The 21,246-nt window shown below is 45.0% G+C and overlaps 1 protein-coding gene across 2 annotated transcripts in view; it reads right to left on the reverse strand.

Moving 5' to 3' along the window:
- Positions 1–21,246, reverse strand: part of BCAR3 (BCAR3 adaptor protein, NSP family member) — a 112,105-nt gene that overhangs the window by 86,092 nt on the left and 4,767 nt on the right. For both annotated transcript variants that reach the window (XM_053590307.1, XM_053590306.1), the window contains one exon: positions 17,627–17,957. In XM_053590307.1, the coding sequence (XP_053446282.1) occupies positions 17,627–17,946 (320 nt within the window). In that variant the 5' untranslated portion in view covers positions 17,947–17,957. The remainder of the gene's footprint in view (positions 1–17,626; positions 17,958–21,246) is intronic.

Genomic DNA, 21,246 nt, shown 5'->3' on the forward strand with positions numbered 1-21,246 from the left:
AAGACCCTGTCTGTACTAAAAATAGAAAAATTTTCTGGGTGTGTGGTGGTGCCTATAGTCCCTGCTACTCAGGAGGCTGAGGGAAGAGGATCACTTGAGTCCAGGAGTTTGAGGCTCGGTGAACTATGATGACACAACTATACTCCAGCCTGAGGCAACAGAGAGAGACCATGTCTCAAAACAAAAGCAAAAACAGAACAAAATCAAAAACACCAAAATGAAAGGAGGTAGGAGGTATTTGTCAGAGCTCATGGAGAATATTCACTTATACTCTGAAAGGGAGTAAATAAAACCTTGACTCTCCAGGACAGGTCCAGAAAACCACAACCAGGATAGAGAGAGGGTATTGAAACCACACGGGAGGGGGAAGAACTGAAAGTTAGAGGAATATTCAGGCTGGGAAGAGCAGCTTGTCACCTAGCTGTCATCTAACAGCTTAGGGTTTCCGTGTGGAAGAAACAGCACATACTCTGTTTTGGGGCGGCAGAGAGGACTACCTGGAAGAAGATTTAAGTCCCACTTAGGGAAGTGCTTTCCAACAACTAACACCTCTTAAAATGGGATGAACGCCTTCACAAGGTCATTCTGTCATCTGTCAGCTAAGAGAAAGCCAGGGTGTGAGGGCAGAGACCGTATCTTTTTTTTTTTTTGAGACAGAGTCTCACTTTGTCACCCTTGGTAGAGGGCTCTGGCATTATAGCTCACAGCAACCTCAAACTCTTAGGCTCAAGCGATTCTCTTGCCTCAGCCTCCCAAGTAAATGGGACCTCCCGCCACACACTCAGCTATTTTTAGAGACAGGATCTCACTCTTGCTCAGGCTGGTCTCAAACCTGTAAACTCAGGCAGTCCACCCGCCTCAGCCTCCCAGAATGCTAGGATTGAGACTATATCTTTTAAAAAACAACAACACAGGGTGGTGCCTGTGGCTCAAAGGAGTAGGGCGCTGGCCCCATATACTGGAGGTGGTGGGTTCAAACCTGGTCCCAAGTTTAAAAAATAAAAGCAATATCTTTTAAAAAACAACAAAATATTTTTAACAAGCACTTGCTTTGTTCTAAACTGATTTACATAAATTAGAAGGTTTTATCTTCATAATACCGGGAAGAAGGTGGTACTATCTCCAATTTGCAGATGACAAAGCAGAGGACACCAGCTAGGGAGACGAGGAACTGGGGTTTGAGCCAGATGTTCTGACGAACTGCATTATGCCATCTGTCTGCAAATTATCAGGTTCTCGGGAACATTGGTTGATGGAGTCAGTTAGACGTACAGCTGATTAGTCAGCACTGAGGCTATGCAACGGCACAGTGGCCTTAACCCTACTTCCCTCCTCATCCCTTTTTATAAAAAGGGAAGCCAAGAGCGGTCTCAGTGGCTCAGACCTGTAATCCTAGCCCTCTGGGAGGCCAAGGTGTGTGGATTGCTTGAGCTCAGGAATTCAAAAACAGACTGAGCAAGAGTGAGACCTTGTCCCTATTAAAAATAGACAAAAACTAGGTGGGCATAGTGCCAGCCACCTATAGTCTCAGCTACTCAGGAGGCTGAGGCAAGAGGATCACTTGAGCCCAGGAGTTTCAGGTTGCTGTGAGCTATGATGCCACAGCACACTAGCCACGGTGACAGAGTGAGACTCTATTTCAACAACAACAAAAAAAAAACCTAAAACAAAACAAAAAACAAAAAGAAGCCAAGAGAAACCATACCATGTTTAGGAACCCACAGTAAATCTCCCTGCCGTGGCAACACTGATCTCGCTAGGCCTGTGGGAGACGTCGGCAGTGAGTCAGTCCCCCCTGATAACCTGTTAGCAGAGACAAACCAAAGGCACTCTCTGTAAAGAAGACTAAAAAAATATTCAGGGAAACCACTTGGAGAATCTTCTACAGAGATATTTGATACTTCTCGCAGACTCATGCTGCTTTTCTTCATCTAAAAGGCCTGCGAGCCAAGAAAAGAATAAAACTGAAGTCCCTTCTTGGCCCTGCCCCCAGATGAACTCTGCAAGGCCTGCTAAGGGAGGCTTGTTCCTTCTGTTATGAGAGCAAAGGAGAATACACCTATATTCAGATTCTAGCTTCAGTGCTCCAGGGATCCTTAACATATCCTCATATTTTTCTCTTCCTTTTTTTTAAAGAGACAAGGGAAGGAACACAAGGAGAGTAGCCTAACACCAAGTTCATGTGTTACAAATCCCAAAGCTTTCAAAAGCAATACCTTGAACCAAATTAAAATTATGTAAATGCAGAAGTGCCATGTCACACCCTTTCTCATGCAGCCACCTGAATGATCCCAGGTAACCAGAAAGAAGACATATAAACTCCCTTCTCAGAGATCTAGAAAACCATTAGCAGTTGGCCCTATCTCCCCAGCCTTTTATTTGAAATAGAATATCCAATTATTCATACAAGACTGTCCAGCAAACAATCCTTGAACCACAGATTTATATTCTCCAAGAGAGATCACCAGAAAACAAACAGAAGAACTTGGCGATATAAATGAAAAGATTTTTTTAAAAAGAATAATTTTGTTTAGCTTATGCCAAGTCTGAACCCTTACCCTTGCGAATCCGTGGTGTGCGTGTCTCTGTTTACAAGGAGGGTCTGGCAGACACCACAGCCCCTCCTGGCAGGCACGCTGACCCACTGCAAATGGTCCACAGCGAAGGCAGCAGGGTGAAACCGGACTCTCTTGTTATTCTGCTTTTAAGTTTATTAAGTTTCAATAATGTCACTGTGTCTGTCCTGGTTATATCATTCTTTCCAGCGTCTCACTTTTTAATGTTCAAAATCTAGGAACGTCGAGTCACAGAAATAATATGTCTGCTATTGTAGTTTGTTTCTCATCAGTAACCAGACTGAGAATTTCCTCCCTCTTAACAGGACAGTTGATCCATAAGCGTTTGGTATTGTGAGTTAGGAAGTTCTCAAAATCTCACTAAAACAGACCTTCCTTTTTGAGGATTTAATTTTCTGAGTTTTGCTTAAGAATTTAATTTTCCTGTGAATTCACCAATGTTTTTGAAAATACCAGTTCAGACAATTAAGTTCACAAACTCATCCTAGAAAAAGTGCTACATAACCGCATCGCTGAATATCACTACCATGATATTGGAGAATGAATATTGGCCATTTGGTGACCATAGGGATAGTCACCAAGGATATCTCCAAGGAATATTTTTCTTTCTTTTTTAAAATTGATTTATTTTTTAAATTTCAGATAAATATGAGAGTACAGATGTTTGGGTTACATTCTTTTCAACTCTAAGGTAAAGTTCAAGCTGTAGTTGAGCCCTTCACCCCGGGGGTGCTGAACACTCTTACATTGTGCATAGTAGGTGACATCCTGCCAATCACCCTCCCTTCTCCCTTCCCCTTTACTAAACTATACTTGTGTTTTTTTCTTTCCTGTGGGTAATTGTTTATATATTGGTTTCATATTAGTATTGAGTACATTGGACACTTTTTTTTCATCTGTGAGATACTTTACTGAGAAGAATGTGTTTCAACTCCATCTAGGTAAACACAAAAGATGTAAAGTCTCCATCTTTTCCTATGGCTGAATAGTCCTCCATGGTTTCCCACAGTTTGTTAATCCATTTGTGGGTTGATGGACACTTGGGCTGATTCCACGTGTTGGGAATTGAGCAGCAATAAATATTCTGGTACAAATGTCCTTGTGGTAAAATGATTTTTGTTCTTCTGAGTAGATACTCTGTAATGGGATTGAGGATCAAATGGAAGGTCAACTTTCTTTGAGAATTCTCCATACTTCTTTCCATAGAGGTTGTATTAGTTTGTAGCATTTTGTCTATGATGAGGTAATGAACTTAATTGTCCAGCCTCATACATCTGTAATTTAAATGTTATTTAGTTTTCAGAATATCTGGTCTATCATATTAAGCAAATGAAAATCCTATAGTAAGAACTTCTAATTTCCTGAGGCTTTCATTGAATTTTATAGGTATAACACAAGATTGGTTCTTTGTGGTATGTACACATATATGGGTTTTCAGAATACAGGATATAGTTAAAGTGGTATTTTGAAGGAAATATAGGGCTAATGCTCATTTTTAGAAAACAAAGACTGAGGGCGGCGCCTGTGGCTCAGTCAGTAGGGCGCCGGCCCCATATACTGAGGGTGGCGGGTTCAAACCCGGCCCCGGCCAAACTGCAACCAAAAAATAGCCGGGCGTTGTGGCGGGCGCCTGTAATCCCAGCTACTTGGGAGGCTGAGGCAAGAGAATCGCTTAAGCCCAGGAGTTAGAGGTTGCTGTGAGCTGTGTGAGGCCATGGCACTCTACCGAGGGCCATAAAGTGAGACTCTGTCTCTACAAAAAAAAAGAAAACAAAGACTGAAATTAAGAGTTCAGTTTAAGTTGAAACATAATAAAGAAAACAGAACAATGAAAATTTTTACCTACCAAAAGCAGACAAGGCAGCAGAGAAGGGTAGACTCATCTCATACATGAAAAGGTAAGAACAAATCCAAAGCGAAATATTCACAAACCGAATCCAAAAATGGATTTAGCAATATATCATAATCAAATTAGGTTTATTCCAGGAATACAGAGTCAGTCTAACATGAGAAATCTATTAATACAATTCTCCACATTCATGGGTGGTGCCTGTGGCTCAAGGAGTAGGGAGCCAGTCCCACATGCCGGAGGTGGCAGGTTCAAACCCCGCCCCGGCCAAAAAAAAAAAAAACACACACACACATAATTCTGCACATTCACTAATTAAAGGAGAAAAATAATTTAGGGCATCTAATGATGAAGAACACTTGAAAAGAAATCATCTTTTTATAATCTCAGGGGTAAAAAGCTTGAACTAGACCTAAAGAAAACTTCCTCAACCCAACCAAGGCTGTCTATCAAAAACCTGAGCAAGCATCATTCTTAATGGTGAAAGCATCACTAAAATCAATCAATGAATCAGAAAGACCAGGTTGCCCACTACTGCTGCTTCTGTTCACCACTGTCCTGGGGGGCTTAGCCAGTACAATTAAACAAGGAAAAGAATAAAAGGTATAAGGACTGTAAAAGGGAGAACAAAACTGTAATGATTCACACATGGTGGTTACATAGAACACAAAGGAATCAATACAGCTTATAAGGAGTCAGGCAAGGTTCCTGGATATGAAAGCACCATACAAAAATCTTACATTTAAAATTTTGGGGCAGCACCTGTGGCTCAAGGAATCCGGAGGTGGCGGGTTCAAACCCAGCCCTGGCCAAAAACTGCAAACAACAACAACAAAAATAGCCAGGCGTTGTGGCAGGTGCCTGTAGTCCCAGCTACTTGGGAGGCTGAGGCAAGAGAATGGCTTAAGCCCAAGAGTTTGAGGTTGCTGTGAGCTGTGACACCATGGCACTCTACCCAGAGTGACATAGTGTGACTCTGTCTCAATAAATAAATAAATAAATAAAATAAAATACCAAAATAACCAAAAAACACATGATGTGAGAAGTCCCTTTTCACTAATATAGAAGAATTTTAGGGACAGTCTTTAACGATGAAACCAACAGATCTGCTTCAGAACAGGAGGGCTCTAAACGGAAGCTCTCTGCTCTGCAGTGGAGGAACTAACTCATCTTCCATTTCTGACTCCAGAGTTCAAAACAGTTCACCAGGTACAATGGGGCAGCCATGTGTGACCACTTCCTTGGTCTGAATATTAAACTTCAGGTGATATTTCTAAAATCAGATGAGCTTCTTTGAAAGCCAGAGCATGCTGCTGATTTATTCTGAGGCTGCATCTTGGAATGTGTTTCATGTGTGGCTAAAACAAGCCTCATCCTTTCACTACACGTGTTATGTTTTTGGACACCGGTATATGTCTCTGTCTCTCCCTATAAAGTTTTATCCAGTTAGACTTGGTTTGTCATTTCAGAACACCATGATCTTTTGGAGGACCTCATTTCTATCCTTCTGACATATTAGTCAGTTATCCCTCCCAGATTTAGGTCATCCACATATGTGATCTGTATACCAACATGATCGTCCAATGACTTTTTTTTTTTTTAGAGACAGAATCTCACTTTGTCACCCTCTGTAGAGTGCTGTGGCATCACAGCTCACAGCTCCAGCTCTTGGGCTTAGGCGATTCTCTTGCCTCAGCCTCCGGAATAGCTGGGACTACAGGCAGCCGCCACAACGCCCAGCTATTTTTTGTTGCAGTTTGGCCAGGGCCAGGTTTGAACCCACCACCCTCGGTATATGAGGCCGGCGCCTTACCCACTGAGCCATAGGCGCCGCCTGTCCAATGACTTTTTTTAATTGCCCAAAAGGGGGCTAAGGACACAGACTCCAGCGTGCTTCCTGTACTATCATCTAGCCTGGATCTCTCTCACCCCAAGCAAAGTGTCAACGACTGACATTTGTACGCATGCCTTCTCAACATTCCTCTGCACTTCCAACCCAGGAGTCCCAGGAGGGAAAGTTCATCTGGCATGACCTGATTTTACCAAAACCCTGCTAGCTACTAATGGTGACTGCCTACTTTTACTAAGTCTTCAAAAGTCACTATCCTAAAAATCTTTTTTTAGAATATTTTCTGAGATCAATGTCAAGCTTATCGTTTTATAAATTAACTTCATCTCCCTAGCTCCTTTTTAAAAAATTAAAATATTGGGCGGCACCTGTGGCTCAGTCGGTAGGGTGCCGGCCCCGGCCGAACTGTAAAAACAAAAACAAAAAAAAATAGCCAGGCGTTGTGGCGGGCACCTGTAGTCTCAGCTACTTGGGAGGCTGAGGCAAGAGAATCACTCAAGCCCAAGAGTTGGAGGTTGCTGTGAGCTGTGTGATGCCATGGCACTCTACCTAGGGCCATAAAGTGAAATTCTGTCTCTACAAAAAAAAAAAAAAATTAAAATATTTATCCCCCTGCATTTTGCCTATAGCTCCCATAATCCCAATACTCCCCCAGCGTTACTGTGCTGATTGGGGACCTCAGCCTCACCCTCCCTCAGTCTTCCTGGACCTTGGAGCTTCACCATATCTGGCAGCAGCAGAGCCTCTTCTCATGGCCTCATCTACTCCACACCAGCAATTCTTCCTTCACGCTTGTCCTGCCCTTCCCAGCCAGAGCACAGAAGCTCAGCAGTTTGGTTTCTCTCATACACCCCCTTCTTTGGTCTTACTGTTCCAAACATAACTTCTGAAAGCCCTTTTTGTTGCCCTTAGCATTTTTCACAATCCTCTGCTCACTCTGTACTCTGTTTCATTTACAGCCCAGAGCTGCCTTCCTCGGTTGCATGGCCTGACTTTTCCTGGGTCTGGGTCCAAGGTCACAGAGGAGGCAGGCTATGAAGGAAGGGTCATCCAGAAAGTACCATCCACAATCACCAAGTCAAGGAGAAAAAGTAATGTGAGGTCTGTTCGGATATTAAGGTCACGGGTTAGAAAAAGCACAACTGCTTATCAAACTAGTGGCTATACGAAGGGCTCCACTGTGAATGGGGAGTCAGGCCAGGGGAAAAGTAGGCAAGGGGACAGGTACTGGAAAGGTCAGGTGGCTCTCCCAGGGCTCTGAACAGACACTTGGCCTCTCTGTCTGTGACTCTCCAGCACCTGGCACAAAGCCTGGCACGTGGTAGATATTCAGTGTACCTGTGAACGAAGACATCAGCGTGGCCCTGGCCCATCACGCCACGTGGAGGAATCATTTAAATGGCGGCTCAGACTGGAGGCAGGATTTCCCACACATCCTTAAACACAGGCGCTACCTGAAGCGTCACAGACCCCTTCCTCCTTTTGAACTGTTAGTGTTGTGTTCAGCTGTCCTGAACTGTGTTTCTCTTCTGGAGCCTGAGGCCACTGAATCAGGTTTATCATTGCCCTCAACTTTGGGAAGCTTTCTTCTTACAGTCCAGAGGATGCCACAGATAAAGACACATTTCCTACTCCGGCTGTCCGAGATTCTGAGGCCTGGTGATTTCTGAAACACCTGCTTCTTTCACTTCAACAGCCACGTCCTGCTCCTATGAATCAGTGTCTATCTCATCTGAAAATACAGCCATGCCTGATGAATCCGTTTGTGACCTGGGCTGAAAGAATGGCAAATCCAACCACATTTTCAGGCAGATTGCCTAATCAAATTAAAACAGCACCACCCACATATCCTGTGTATGTCCCTCCGGTGAGTCTATGTCGAATCTAAGACTTGTACTCGTAGAAATAGTAGTCATTAATAAAAACTCGACCCAGTCAGTCATGGGTTAACTTGTGCTCAGCAGAATCCTAGTGACAACATGAAGCTAAAAGCCACTGTTGAAATCTCAACTTGGCAGCCGTCATTCAAATTGAATAGGGTAAGAACAAGTAAAACCGTATCAAGGCCAATATGTCTCTTGGCAGGCGCAGAGGGTCTGGCACCAGTGAATCATCAGGCTTCAGGCTGTCAAAGCCCAAACACAGCACTTTTGATAAAAGCAGATGCTTTGTTTGGCTGCTATCTATCTTCCCTTCCTCTACTCCCACCAAGCCCATCCACCCACCCCCCTACCATTCCTTACCCTCTCCTAAAAGAGCGCATTTATACGGGTTTCTTCTCAGCTAATTCAAAGGCAGACAAAAAATGCTATGGTTCTGAGGTAACATCCTTCAGCCACTAAGAGGAAGGCTTTAGCCCACCAGATACAGGAACATACCCTTGACCTACCTTCCAGGGCAGGCTCCCGTGCTCCTGGTGGCTCCTGGCGGCCACCCAAATGGTGGAAAAACAGCCATCACCCCTCAGGCAAAGACCTGACTCCCAACTTCAGTGCCCACGGGCACTGGGGAATGTCTGGAGTGCCTTAGGCAAGGACCATGGGCGTACCTATAATCACTGCTGTTGACACAGACCCCAGGGAGGATGGATCTGGGGACACATCTGTTTTAATCAAATAAAAAACATGACATGTTTACTAAAAAAAAAATCAAGTAAGGAAAAACTTCCTTTCTTACATTATAAGTTTAAAAGATGAAATCTTTTCCTACTATTTTCTCACATCTTAAAAAAAAAAATCTTCCTTTGAACACTAACCCTATCCAAACCCCACCTCACCTCTCTGCTGCCAAACTCTCAACCTCTTCCACTGACTCCCTGGCATAGATTATGCTGGGATTCCTCAGGGTCCTTTCCCTTTTCTCTGTACACAGATCTCTAGACCTCTCCTTTGGTGACAGCATCCATTCCCATGGCTTTAATTTTATTTCTGGGCAGACTCCTAACTCATACCATAGTTCATAATACCAACTGCCTGGCTGGTTAACACCTCCACGTAGACGTGCATGCATCTCAAAGTCAGCATGCCCAAAGCAGAAGTCTTGATTCCCAGCAATCTACTTTCACCCCCCAAGAAAAAGCACCCAACAAATGAAGACTTGCTGCCCTCTCCTGCTTCCCCATCTCAGTAAATGGCCCTACCCCTTACATCCATGCTTGATGGGACCTCTCCCCCAGCCCACCACATCCAACCTTCAGTCTACCTGCAGAACAGACCCTGAAACCACCCACTTTATCTCTTCTTCCTCCACCGTAGGGCAGACCCCACCTGCACTCTATGGCTTTTACAACCACCCCCTGCCCACCCTCCCCTTCAATCAGCTCTCCACAGAGATGAAGCCACCTTCTTAAAACAGAATCTGATCATGCCATTTCCTTGCTTAAAACCCTTTAAAGGGTTTTCTTTGACCCAGAGAGATAATCTAAACTCCTTACTAAGATCTAGACCAGTGCTGTCCAACAGAAACACAATGTGAGCCCCGCTGGTGATTTTAAATTTTCTAGTAGCAAATTAAAAAAAAAAAAGTGAAGTTGATTTTAACATATTTTATTGCCAGGTATGGTGGCTCATGCCCCAAATCCTAACACTTTGGGAGGCTGAGGCAGGTGGATTGCTGGACCTCAGGAGCTCAAGACCAGCCGGAGCAAGAATGCCCCTAAACTGGGAGCTCTCTAAGGACAGAAGCCACTCATCTACTTCGTTCCCCACTGGTACGTAGCACAATGCCCACAATAAAACAAGCCTTGAAGAATATATAGCAAATACACCTTGAAAATGCCTTGAAGAATAAATAGCAAAGACACCGATATTATGTACAAGAATAACCAAGCAAGGCTCAGGGCCTTGAGCCTTGAATAAATATGCCTTGAAGAATAAATAGCAAAGACACCGATATTATGTACAAGAATAACCAAGCAAGGCTCAGGGCCAAGTCACTGACACAGCAGGCTCTGTTCTGGGTATTAGCACAACGGTGTGCTGATATTCAGTGCACCACGCAGCTGTTACACCTGTAACCTGTGAGCGCTGGCCAAGACACACTGCCGCAGGGCAGACCCAGAGAGAGGGACCCCAGCCAGGCTCCATCAACACGTGGGAAAGAAGCTGCATGCACTGAATGTGATCTCAGGTTACACAGGAGGATTAGGAGATTCCCAGCTCCAGCCCTCCAGGAGGAAGGAGGGAAGGAAGGAAGGAAACCAATTAGGCAGAGCCCCTCCTCCAGGCCAGGTGCCCTCCCATGTGTCACATTTGATCTCCAGAGCCACTCTTTGAGGACCTGGAGACTCAGAAAAGTTAAATAACTCAGCCAAAATCACAAAGCTGCCAGGTGTGGCTACTGGAACCAGTGTCGTGGTCACTAGCCGCTTTCATTGATGGCCATGGCCACATCAACATCCCAAGCAAAGGCTTAAGTGGCCTTTGGTGTCAGGTACCCCATCAGAGTTGAGCAAGAAATGAATAAACTGCTGGTGACCAGGTGGAAGCTAAGAGCAGGCACATGACCTGCTCAGTGCAGACTCCCAGGAGGAAGTACCAGACTCACGCGGGAAAGTCAGAGCAGGGACAGTCAGTGGCGCCTTCATATTCAGTGACAGCCTGCACGGCACTCCTCAGAGGGGTTATTTCACCCCCATTTTATAGTTCAAACTTGCCCTAGTTCAGACACCCTAATAAGAAGAAAAATAGGGATATGAACTAAGTCCTCTGGATCACCTGTCTTGTTTTTTCCCATCTTCATAGCACGAGGAATTTTACTTTTAGCTAATATATTTGCAAGTGAATCTGGAACTACAGACTATCCAAGCTGCATAAAGGCTGGGGCAACTATGGACAGTTTCTCAGACCTCCATATCTTGTAAAAGACAGCACAGTCCTTCAAACAAGACCATGTATGCCTGTCTTTGGGGGCCTTTAAGAAGAGAGAGGTTGAAATTCTGCATCCAGTCTGGCAGCTAGTCTCTTGAGGACAGTCGGGGTGATATCCTTACAAAGCTGCAAGCAGCATGGTGGCTGTCAACTGAAGGCCCATCTGCCCTGGAGCTCCAGCTGGTCTAGCCACCTAGTCCAGGCCCCCTAAAGACAGTCTCCTTCCAATCAAGAGTGTCATAAGTGACTTTTCAGGCTTGCGACAATGACTTCTCCAGCTTGCATATCTGGCCAGGCTGGGATGGCTCCCAAATCCTCATGTGATAAGGACATGAGTAGTAATTTGTAACTAGATAATAATACCTTCTGTTTACAATGTTCTTTAACATTGATGGAGGGATGTGAAAAACTCAAGATTAAAAATTCCACCTTTCGGGCGGCGCCTGTGGCTCAGTTGGTAAGGCGCCGGCCCCATATACCGAGGGTGGCGGGTTCAAACCCGGTTCCGGCTGAACTGCAACCAAAAAATAGCCGGGCGTTGTGGCGGGTGCCTGTAGTCCCAGCTACTCGGGAGGCTGAAGCAAGAGAATCGCTTAAGCCCAGGAGTTGGAGGTTGCTGTGAGCTGTGTGATGCCACGGCACTCTACCGAGGGCCATAAAGTGAGACTCTGTCTCTACATAAAAAAAAAAAAAAAAATTCCACCTTTCCCGGATGGCACCTGTGGCTCAGTTGGTAAGGTGCCGGCCTCATATACCGAGGGTGGTGGGTTCAAACCTGACCCCAGCCAAACTGCAACAAAAAAATAGCCAGGTGTTGTGGTGGGTGCTTGTAGTCCCAGCTACTTGGGAGGCTGAGGCAGGAGAATCACTTAAGCCCAGGAGTTGGACTCTACCTAGGGCCATAAAGTGAAACTCTGTCTCTACCAAAAAAAAAAAAAAAAATTCCACCTTTCCCAAATAGCATGTGAGAGGCCTGAAAAAACAAGATTTAAAGCAGGTCTGGCCTGGAGTTTGGGGGGAAGAGAGGCAAGAGGAGATGGTGAACAGCTCCACTCAACAAGGGCTGCATTGTGTAATTCTCTGATCATTTTCTCGGTTACAGTTTGCATTTGGTTAAAAAAAAACCTTCCCCAGAAGAACAGCTGAGAATGCACAGATCCTGGCCTTTAGATCAAATCATCCTTTTCAGTACAGGATTTGGGACTACCCTCAGACAGCTGGTAGACCTACAGGCGTTTCCCATTCTCTGGGCTCCTTCAACCCAGAACAGCGGGGGATGCAGAGGCTGAGCTCACCTCTGACCCAGCTACCCCCGGCCTCAGCAGGGGCCACTGGACCCGGACAGGCACCCTTCCTCAGAATTCACTAACCCCTCCACAACAGCTGTATTCAGACATCAACCCATCTGCAACAGCTGCATTTCAAAATGTTAGTCAAACTCAACTTGAAATTTAAAAATAAAAATTCAGCCCATGGGACATTACTTTCTAAAGACATTCTTGAACTGGGGCTGTGAAAAAGTCATTGTCCACTCTACTAACTAAATAAGTATAACTTCTATTAAAATCTATTTAGTAGATTTTCCATCCCTTTGTGCATGAAAAGCTTCCAATCCGTAGATAGCAGCCCTGCCTGTGTGTTACTAAATTGCAGGTGTTTGCACGTACGTAGACCTTCACACTGTACCCTGCAGGTCTTTCTGATTAACTCTGAGCTAAGGGCTGGTTTATCTGCCTAAGACTTAGGCTCAGTCGAGGGAACCTCTTAATTTGTTAAAGCAGTAGTTCTAGAACTTGGTGCTTCTGAAGAGGAACAACTGAAACAAGTCTTCAGATGAGTGCGCAGGCACAGCCCAGACTTAGGTCTTTGAGTCAGTGTTTTAAAAAGAAGTCTGCAAAGATTCTGGGCCTTCTACCTTTTTGCTTTACCTTTGAAACTCTGACACTGAAATGACAGGTTACTTACTGCCTGGGAAAGTGCACAGGATTTCAACTTGGGATGATTCTGCAGACTTTCTGGCCACTGTCAGTTAAAACATTTGTGACGAGTCAGCTCCACTCATGCAAACTAATGAAACGCCACATTGTCCCACCACCTGTTCCTACACCACAAGCAGCAGAAGGAATTAGGCGCTTGCAGCTGTTCCCGGGAAGGCCTGCCTCCACACACCCACGGGCACACAAAAGACCTGACCAGTCTCCAAGCGCTGAGCCACCCTGGCAATGCAGACACCACTACAACAGGAACCAGTCCCCTGTTAGCTCAGGGAAGGTCTCAGATTCAAATACAAACTCATCCTTGAAGATAAATGAATCAAAGGGTCATCAACAGAATGCTAATGTCAGAAGGAAATCCTGTCTGCAGGCCTCTTGGAGAAGCCCAATCCACTTGCACAACAAAGGCTCCTTCTGTGACATCATGCAGCAGGTTTAAGAGCTGCCCGGCTCTGGCCACATTTCAAAACCACAAGTACATCCAAGGGCAGCCAAGACAATAACAAAGCCAAGAGATACGGTCTCCAACCTTTCCTCCAAGGCCTTCCTTCTGCCTGGCTCTTGGCAGCCAAGGTTCTATTCTCCCCAAAGACAATATCTGGGGCACTGGATTCAGACAGGGGACCCACCCCATGCAAGAAGACAGGATCAGAGGATGCCTACAGCTGGTGCCAACATTCTTGGGAGGCTGTGGAGTACAGTATCTGGGGAAGGCCCTCTAGCTCTCTCTGCACACTGAGCCTTGCTCAGTCTCCCGCTAGAGTATGAGCTTGGGCGCCTCAACGTCTCTGAATCCATCTTCTCAGTTGTAGACGATGATACTGTTCATGATGAAACGTGCTGTCTCTCACACAGGTTACCATAAACATATCCTTTAAGATATTTTAAAACCTTAACATGTATATTAATAATCAGGGATATGTGACACACGTGCACGTGACAGCTTAAGAATGGAAATTTTTAGGTCAAAAAGGAGACTTCCTCTCCTGCTACCACCTGGGGCACCCCACAGAGTAGATGTTCAAGTAATAGTCAATTATAATAAAAGGGACTTTTTATTTTATTTTATTTTTTTTTTATTTGGCCGGGGCTGGGTTTGAACCCACCACCTCCGGCATATGGGACTGGCGCCCTACTCCTTGAGCCACAGGGGCCGCCCAAAAGGGACTTTTTAATGATTAATGATCTAAACATATTTGTTGGGGAAAGAGCAAACTTTCAACAAATCAGAATATTTCACAAGACAGGGAGGCACTTGTCCAGAGGTCTTCCCTCTGAGGTAGGTTGGGTAACCGAGAAGAGAGGCTCTGGGCCCTGCAAGGCAACACCACTGTTGGGTACCCCAACACCCAAGCTGAGGAGGTGCCAGGTTTTCAAACCCGACTTCTGGGAAGTCACCGTTAACTGAAATTAACCCCTGAATTCACTATGAAAAGAAAAAAGAGGTGAGTAAGCTGCCGTGGGTGGTTGGTACTTCATAGCTCCTTTAAACTGTTGGAGAAATGAGCAGGAGACCTACCCTTTCTCCCTGACTGTATTTCTGTCGTGCACCTAAGGCAAAACTTCCCTCTCTAGAGGCTTGGTTTCTCATTCGGGCCATTTGTCCCTTGCTTTCCATATATAAAAACTTTGTTTACATCATGGCTGGTTCCATAAAGGAATTGAGGCAGCTCGTAATTTCAATGGAAAAAGAAAAGGTGGGTCATGCCTGTAATCTGCCTGTAATCCTGGGAGGCTGAGGTGGGTGGATCACCTGAGCTCAGGAGTTCAAGACCAGTCTGAGCAAGGGTGAGACCCCAGCGCTACTAAAATTAGAAAAACTAGCCACACATTGTGGCAGACATCTGTAGTCTCTCTCTGTTACTCAGGCTCAGGAGGCTGAGGAGAAAGGATCTCTTGAGCTCAGGAGTTGGAAGTTCCTGTGAGTTCTGATGCCATGACACTCTGGCTTGGGTGACAGAGTAAGACTCTGTCTCAAAAAAAATAAAAAGGAAAATAGAAGAATACGAGGTACTTTGAACTCCTCAAACTTGAGAACACCTCAAGAGATTTTTTAAAATGTGTTAGGAAAATGAGTATATTAATAGTGACAGTGGGGGCAGGGAGGTAGGACTTTATAGCCCTTTGACACAAAGCCATGTACCTTCTCCCTCAGCACAATTTGTGAAGACTATGCATTTGTAACTTCCTGTATTAATCCTTAACAATTAAGATATCTTAAGTCCAGAAAGAAAGATGTGCATTTGGATTACTGTAGGTCTGAATCATCAGCAAATGTTAAGTCCCCCACCACCTGAACTTCAAACTCAGCACCTGTGCCCACTCTCCGATAAGATCTTTCACAGAGATCTGACCTCTGTCCAATTCTGTTTTCCAATCTGATAGCTTTGAACTTCTGGCAGGTTGACAGCTTGGACTTTGGGTGTTTATCAAGAACTTCCTCAAGATAAGAAAGGGTGACTTCATCACCACCACCCTCCCCTGAGCCCCCTCTGTGGAGTTTCCCCTTGTAGGAGATGGCATCCAGCCAGGGCCTCAGAACTTCAAAGACTGAGTCTGTGATTGGCCGGTGTCTGACACATGCTAGATACCTAACTCAATGAAGAGTTTAAGTTAATAAATACAAAGTGGTCCCCAGTAAGCCAACTGACAGTTGGTTCTGACACTACATGGTACAGCCTGGCATTTAAGGCAGGTCACACTTATCTGTCTTTGCTGGTCATTTTCAGCATCCTTGCCCAGTAAGTGCCAATGATGTGATATTGATAATCTTGTGCATGGGCATGCACTTCCATTAGCAAGCAGCTCTCTGAGCTGGCATATCACTCACCTAGACTCTAAAGAGCAAGTCTAGGGCCTTCTAAACTCCAAGATATTCTAGGGAACCTTCTAATCTGATATCATAAACAATTTAGGGCTCCTAATACTTCCTAAAGAAAATATATTGGCCTCTAGTTATTTTCTTCTTGTACTACTGCAATTATGAAACTAAAACTAATTCTGAACCCTCATTTGCCTAGCTCTCCACCAACATCTACACCATTTTCCTCTTAATTTGCTACATGCCAGCCCCAGGCCATAACAGCTAGCTTCCTTTTGGTTTTCCAAGCATGCCAAACTTGTTCCCACTTCCAGTATTTTCCACTCAATTTCCCTTTGCCTGGATTAGTCTAGAAGCCCCATAACTGCCTTCTCTCATTATTCAAGTCTTAGCTTAAATATCATCTCCTCAGACACCTGTTCACCTGACCAAAAGCACCACCACCAATACATCTCCAGCATATCAACCTATTTCCTCTGTAGTGTTGACTATAATCTGCAATTGTGTTATTTATTTGTATTTATTTTCCATGTTCCTCAATAGATTATAAACTCTGAGAAGACACGGCTTAGATGCTCCATTGCCGCCCCGTTAGCAGTGTATTTTCACTATTCTGTAAAAGGGCAATGGCAGATTACTGCAATAATTTGGCTATTAGGATGTCTTCAGTGCTGCACCAGCCCTACGGTTAAGATAATCAGAAGGACTGGACAAAATTTTCCTGCTGAAGCCCTAGGGCTTATAAAATCAATGTACTGTAATGAACATAGGAGATCAATATATAAGGTATTAAACAAACTAATGAGCTAGGCTCAAAGTGGCTTTCTTTGCTACCGGGTTAGACAAAAAGATAAACCAAAGAAGAAACTGCCCCATTCTTTACCTGATAGCATCAAGATCAAAAGTTGCTGATCTTCTCCAACTAGAAAAGGAGTGCAGTTTCCAGACTAGCTCTAACAGGCAGAAACCAATTATAGACAAGCTCCTTACCGACCCAGAGAAAAAGCATTTACAGCCATAAGGCTCATTTGCCCAGATCCCTGGCACGGACAAAAAAAAATCAATTTCAATTCTTGTTCCAAAGTATTGTGAAGCTGATCTGATGATATACATACACAAAATTTTATTATTTAATTTAGTTTTGACAATTAAATATAGGGAGCTGCGAGTCCTAATTTGTAGATATCCTGACATCTCTATGGAGTTGGATGGGTGTAGTTCAGAATATGATAAGATGATGAAAAACAAAATATTTGTGCTTTCTTTTATGGAACTTAATGAAATAGGAAGATGGATTTTAAAGTACCCTCAAATACTGGATAAGATTAAGAAATGGTTAATTTGGAGTGTTATAACTTTTTATAGTTTGGTTATGTATATATTTAAAAATAAGAGTCCTTATCTTTGGACACATACCCAAATATTTACAGATAAAACAAGATCTGAGATGTGCTTCAAAATAACACCAGAGGAGAGGAAGTAGGTGGGAGTGCAGACAAAACAGGACCGGCCCTGAGTTGGTAACTACGCTGGGCTGGGTGATGGGTGCATGGGAGTTAATTAAATTATCTGCTCAACTTTGTATATGTTTGACATTTTTCAAAAAGAGAAGCTTATTAAAAAGCCTTCTAAGCCAAAGCATTTTCACCTGTAAAATTACAGGCGTTACCTGAAGGTGAAGGTCTCGCCTTTCCAGTCCTGCAGCGGGTTCTCCTGGACCACGTCCTGGGTCAGGGGCGAGTTCTGCCGCGGGGATTTGGGGTGGGGGAGGGTGCCCACGTGACTGAAGTTATCAGAGGACCTTACGGGAGGAGGGCCTTTTTTCTTCCGGGGAAGGGTGCCGTGAATAGACACATCTTGATAGGCGTCTGTGCGATGATGCTCAGAGAGGGGGGTCTTGCTGCTCAGAAGGTCCATGGATGAGGCCAGGGGGAACTGGTGATTTCCTGGCATGTTTCTGGGGAGGCTTGCAAATTTCCCCGCAGCCATGACGCTCAACTCTAAGGGGGAAAGAAAAGTGAAGGTATAAATCTAAGGTCCTACTTACAAAAGAAGGAGGAAATGTGCCACACAACAAACAAAAATATTCACAGAGCATTAGAAGACAACTTTTTTGTTTGTTTTTTTGGAGACAGAGTCTCAGTCTGTGGTCCTGGTAAAGTGCCCTGGTGTCATAGCTCACAGCAACCTCAAACTCTCAGGCTCTAACAATTCTCTTGCCTCAGCATCCGAGTAGCTGGGACTACAGATGCCCACCACAATGCCCACTAGTTTTTCTATTTTTAGTAGATGGCCTGCTCTTGCTCAGGCTGGTCTCCAACCCCTGAGTTCAGGTGATCCACCTGCCCTGGCCTCCCTGAGCGCTAAGATTACAGGCTGAGCCACCACACAGGCTTTCATCGTCCTCCTTTTATGATCCTACAGAGGAATTCTCCGGGGTTGGCAGCAAAACCAACAGGGCAAACACATCTCTCAGAGTTGTTAGCACATAAGCCATTTCATTATTTCAGATGACTGAGGCTGACAAGGAGTAGGGTGCTGGCCCCATATGCTGGAGGTGGCAGGTTCGAACCCAGCCCCGGCCAAAAACTGCAAAAAAAAAAGAAAAAGAAAAAAGGAAAACGCAACTAATAAAAAAAAGATTATTAAGGGAGGACTCATGGTTTTGGGAATTCATGCTAGGAAATGCTATAAATGGTTGGATACTTAGCTGGTGTATTTCTACCATCCTATCAATAAGAACAGGCGGAGATGACTGGAATTCTTTAGCTGCAGGTCTTCAGTGCCAGACCGGCTCTCAGTTATGCTACCCAGAATGATAGGACAGAATTTTTCCTGCAAAGACTTGGTGCTTGTAAATAAATCAATGTACTGTAATTAATGAAGACAGGCCAGGGTCAGAGGTCAGGAGGTGGGGCATCTGTCCATATATCAGAGGGCTCAGCTGCAGAGGAAAGCCACTGGGGCCAGGACACTATGTACATTCTCCCTAAAGGGGTCAGGAACCTGCCTGCCACCAGCAGGGTCAGGCAATGCCCATGGGCACCTGTACAATCAGGGAAGAATAAAAAGGGAAGGGGGAAGAAGAAAAAAAAGAGGAAGGTAGGGGGAGAAGGAGCATGGAAAGGGAAAGGAAAATGCCACGTGAGGTTGTGTGTAGCAGCGTCCCCAACAATTACTCCCAGCTATGACAGCCAGTAGAAATGCTTACTTTGAACACAGTGTTCCCAACCGCCCAAAAGCAAGCTATAGCTGTGACCTAAGCCAAATCGTATAACACATTTTTAAGGCCAACATGCAGAGGAAAAAAAAAAACAGAAGCCCAAATAATAATTAGGACTAGGCCCTGAAGACATAGGCTCCAGAATCTGTCCTTTGCTGGTAGCTATATCAGACTCTGGTCTGGGTGACACCAAGGACAGGGAAGCCTCACACGCTGCCCTTCCCCAGGGCTGGCGAGGAGGGCAGCCATAGCTCTAGGGCCTGCTCTGAGGCCCCATCCCCATTCCTTGCACATCATGCTTTCCATAGCATTAGTCCAGGAAGGGCTTTCAGTGAAAATCCTCACTTAATAGCGCCACGAAAGAGTCAGTTCCATAAAGGATGTGGCTTGAAGACAACCAAGAAAGAACGCAAGTCTCCGTAAGCTGACAGAGGTGGGACTGGGGCAGGACAGCAGAGCACGCAAAGGAACACACTGCGTGTGCAACACAGCACATGTGCTCCACTGTTCCACGCACAACAAAGAGGGGCACACACGTGCTGGGGCGGGCTAGGAGACCCTTTACTCAAGGCATGCAATCTAACCCTGTTCTCAGTTCTTTGCAATTGTGGGGCTTATTTGCTCCACATCTGAGTGGGACCACACAGAAGGTCTGGCTCCCAGCAGGTGCAGGACAACAGGACGGTGAGTTCTGGGCAGGCCCTTCCTAGTTCTGGCCAGTACCTGGCACGCTGTCAGCACTTGCTCAGTGTTAATCATCATTATTAGAAAAGAAACCAAACTCCCTAACTCCCCACCCTGCCCTGACCACCAGTGACGTAAACTGCCTAGGACTCTTCCACCCTAGTACATACACACACGCATACCACTTGCCAATTCAAGCTATCTGCACCTTCCTGCTTCATAGACAGGCCTGAATAATTTTAAGAACTCCTGTGTAGGGGAGGCATGTAGAATCCCTTCATATGCAAAGGGCTATGTAGTCCATTAAGTCTGTTTCCAAGCTAGTGTGATGGGCAAAAGTTATCCTAGCTCCAGTGTCCTGGGCAGTGTTTCCTCTGTGCTTATTCAAGATCTATCTAGATTTCAAGATTGAGCTATATGCCCTTCATCCACTTACTCACACCTCAATTTATTCTCTGATAACAAAGGATGTTCACACCTCCCCTTCCTACCTTAAATTCATTAAACATTTAAGTGCCTACTTCATATAAGACACTCAGAGAAACAAAGATGCTTAAGTACCAATTCCTGACTCTGAACTCTAGAAGAGAATATAATTCATAAATAGAGACTCTTATGCTGGAAGAAACAACAATTAATTTTGATAAAAGGACTTGAGGATCTCAGAGAGGGCAACAATGGAGATAAAGCATTTTGAAAGGTTGAAATTTGTAAGGAAAAGAACTCCAAGAGGATCCTCTAATGGCAGATGGATAAAGGCCTGAGAATGTCCCCACAGGCTCAAGACACTACAAGTCACATGGTGCAGCTCAAGTGGAGACTTCAAGAAGCACGTCCTAGAAGAAGCACAGCTTAGGACCAGACCATAGGGTCTTGAAGGCCCTACCAAGGTATCTGGACTTGACGACTTTATGTGTTGTGGAAGATCTAGAAGGGAGAGACAGAATCCAGTCTGTACCCAGGCAGATAACTCTGGCAATTCTGGAGGGAAGAGAGAGTGGGTAGGGAGGTCACTGAGGCTGACAGGGACAACCCTGGAGGAACAATAAGAAACCGTGACTTAGGCCAGTGGCCGGGGAGAGGACAGATGAGGAGACATCAGAGCTTGAGGTCTCTGGCTGGAAGGAAGGAGGTTACAGCCACCGGAGGCTGGTGCAATGCTGTAACATGCCCAGCAGTTTGGCCGGGAGCCTCTGCAGGACCCAAGCACGTTACTGGAGCTTCTGCATAAGAAGTACCAGCAGACAGTTCAGTCTAGAAGGAGCCTAGATACTGCTGCGACGCATAGTTAGGAATGAGGGCAAGTGTTGATTTTTAAGAGTCATCAACATAAAGGGAATATTTAAACCAGAGAGAAGATCCCTTAGCTTGTTATTATCAGG

This window comes from Nycticebus coucang, chromosome 5 (genome assembly GCF_027406575.1).
Source record: "Nycticebus coucang isolate mNycCou1 chromosome 5, mNycCou1.pri, whole genome shotgun sequence".
In the NCBI taxonomy this organism is placed as follows: Eukaryota; Metazoa; Chordata; class Mammalia; order Primates; family Lorisidae; genus Nycticebus; species Nycticebus coucang.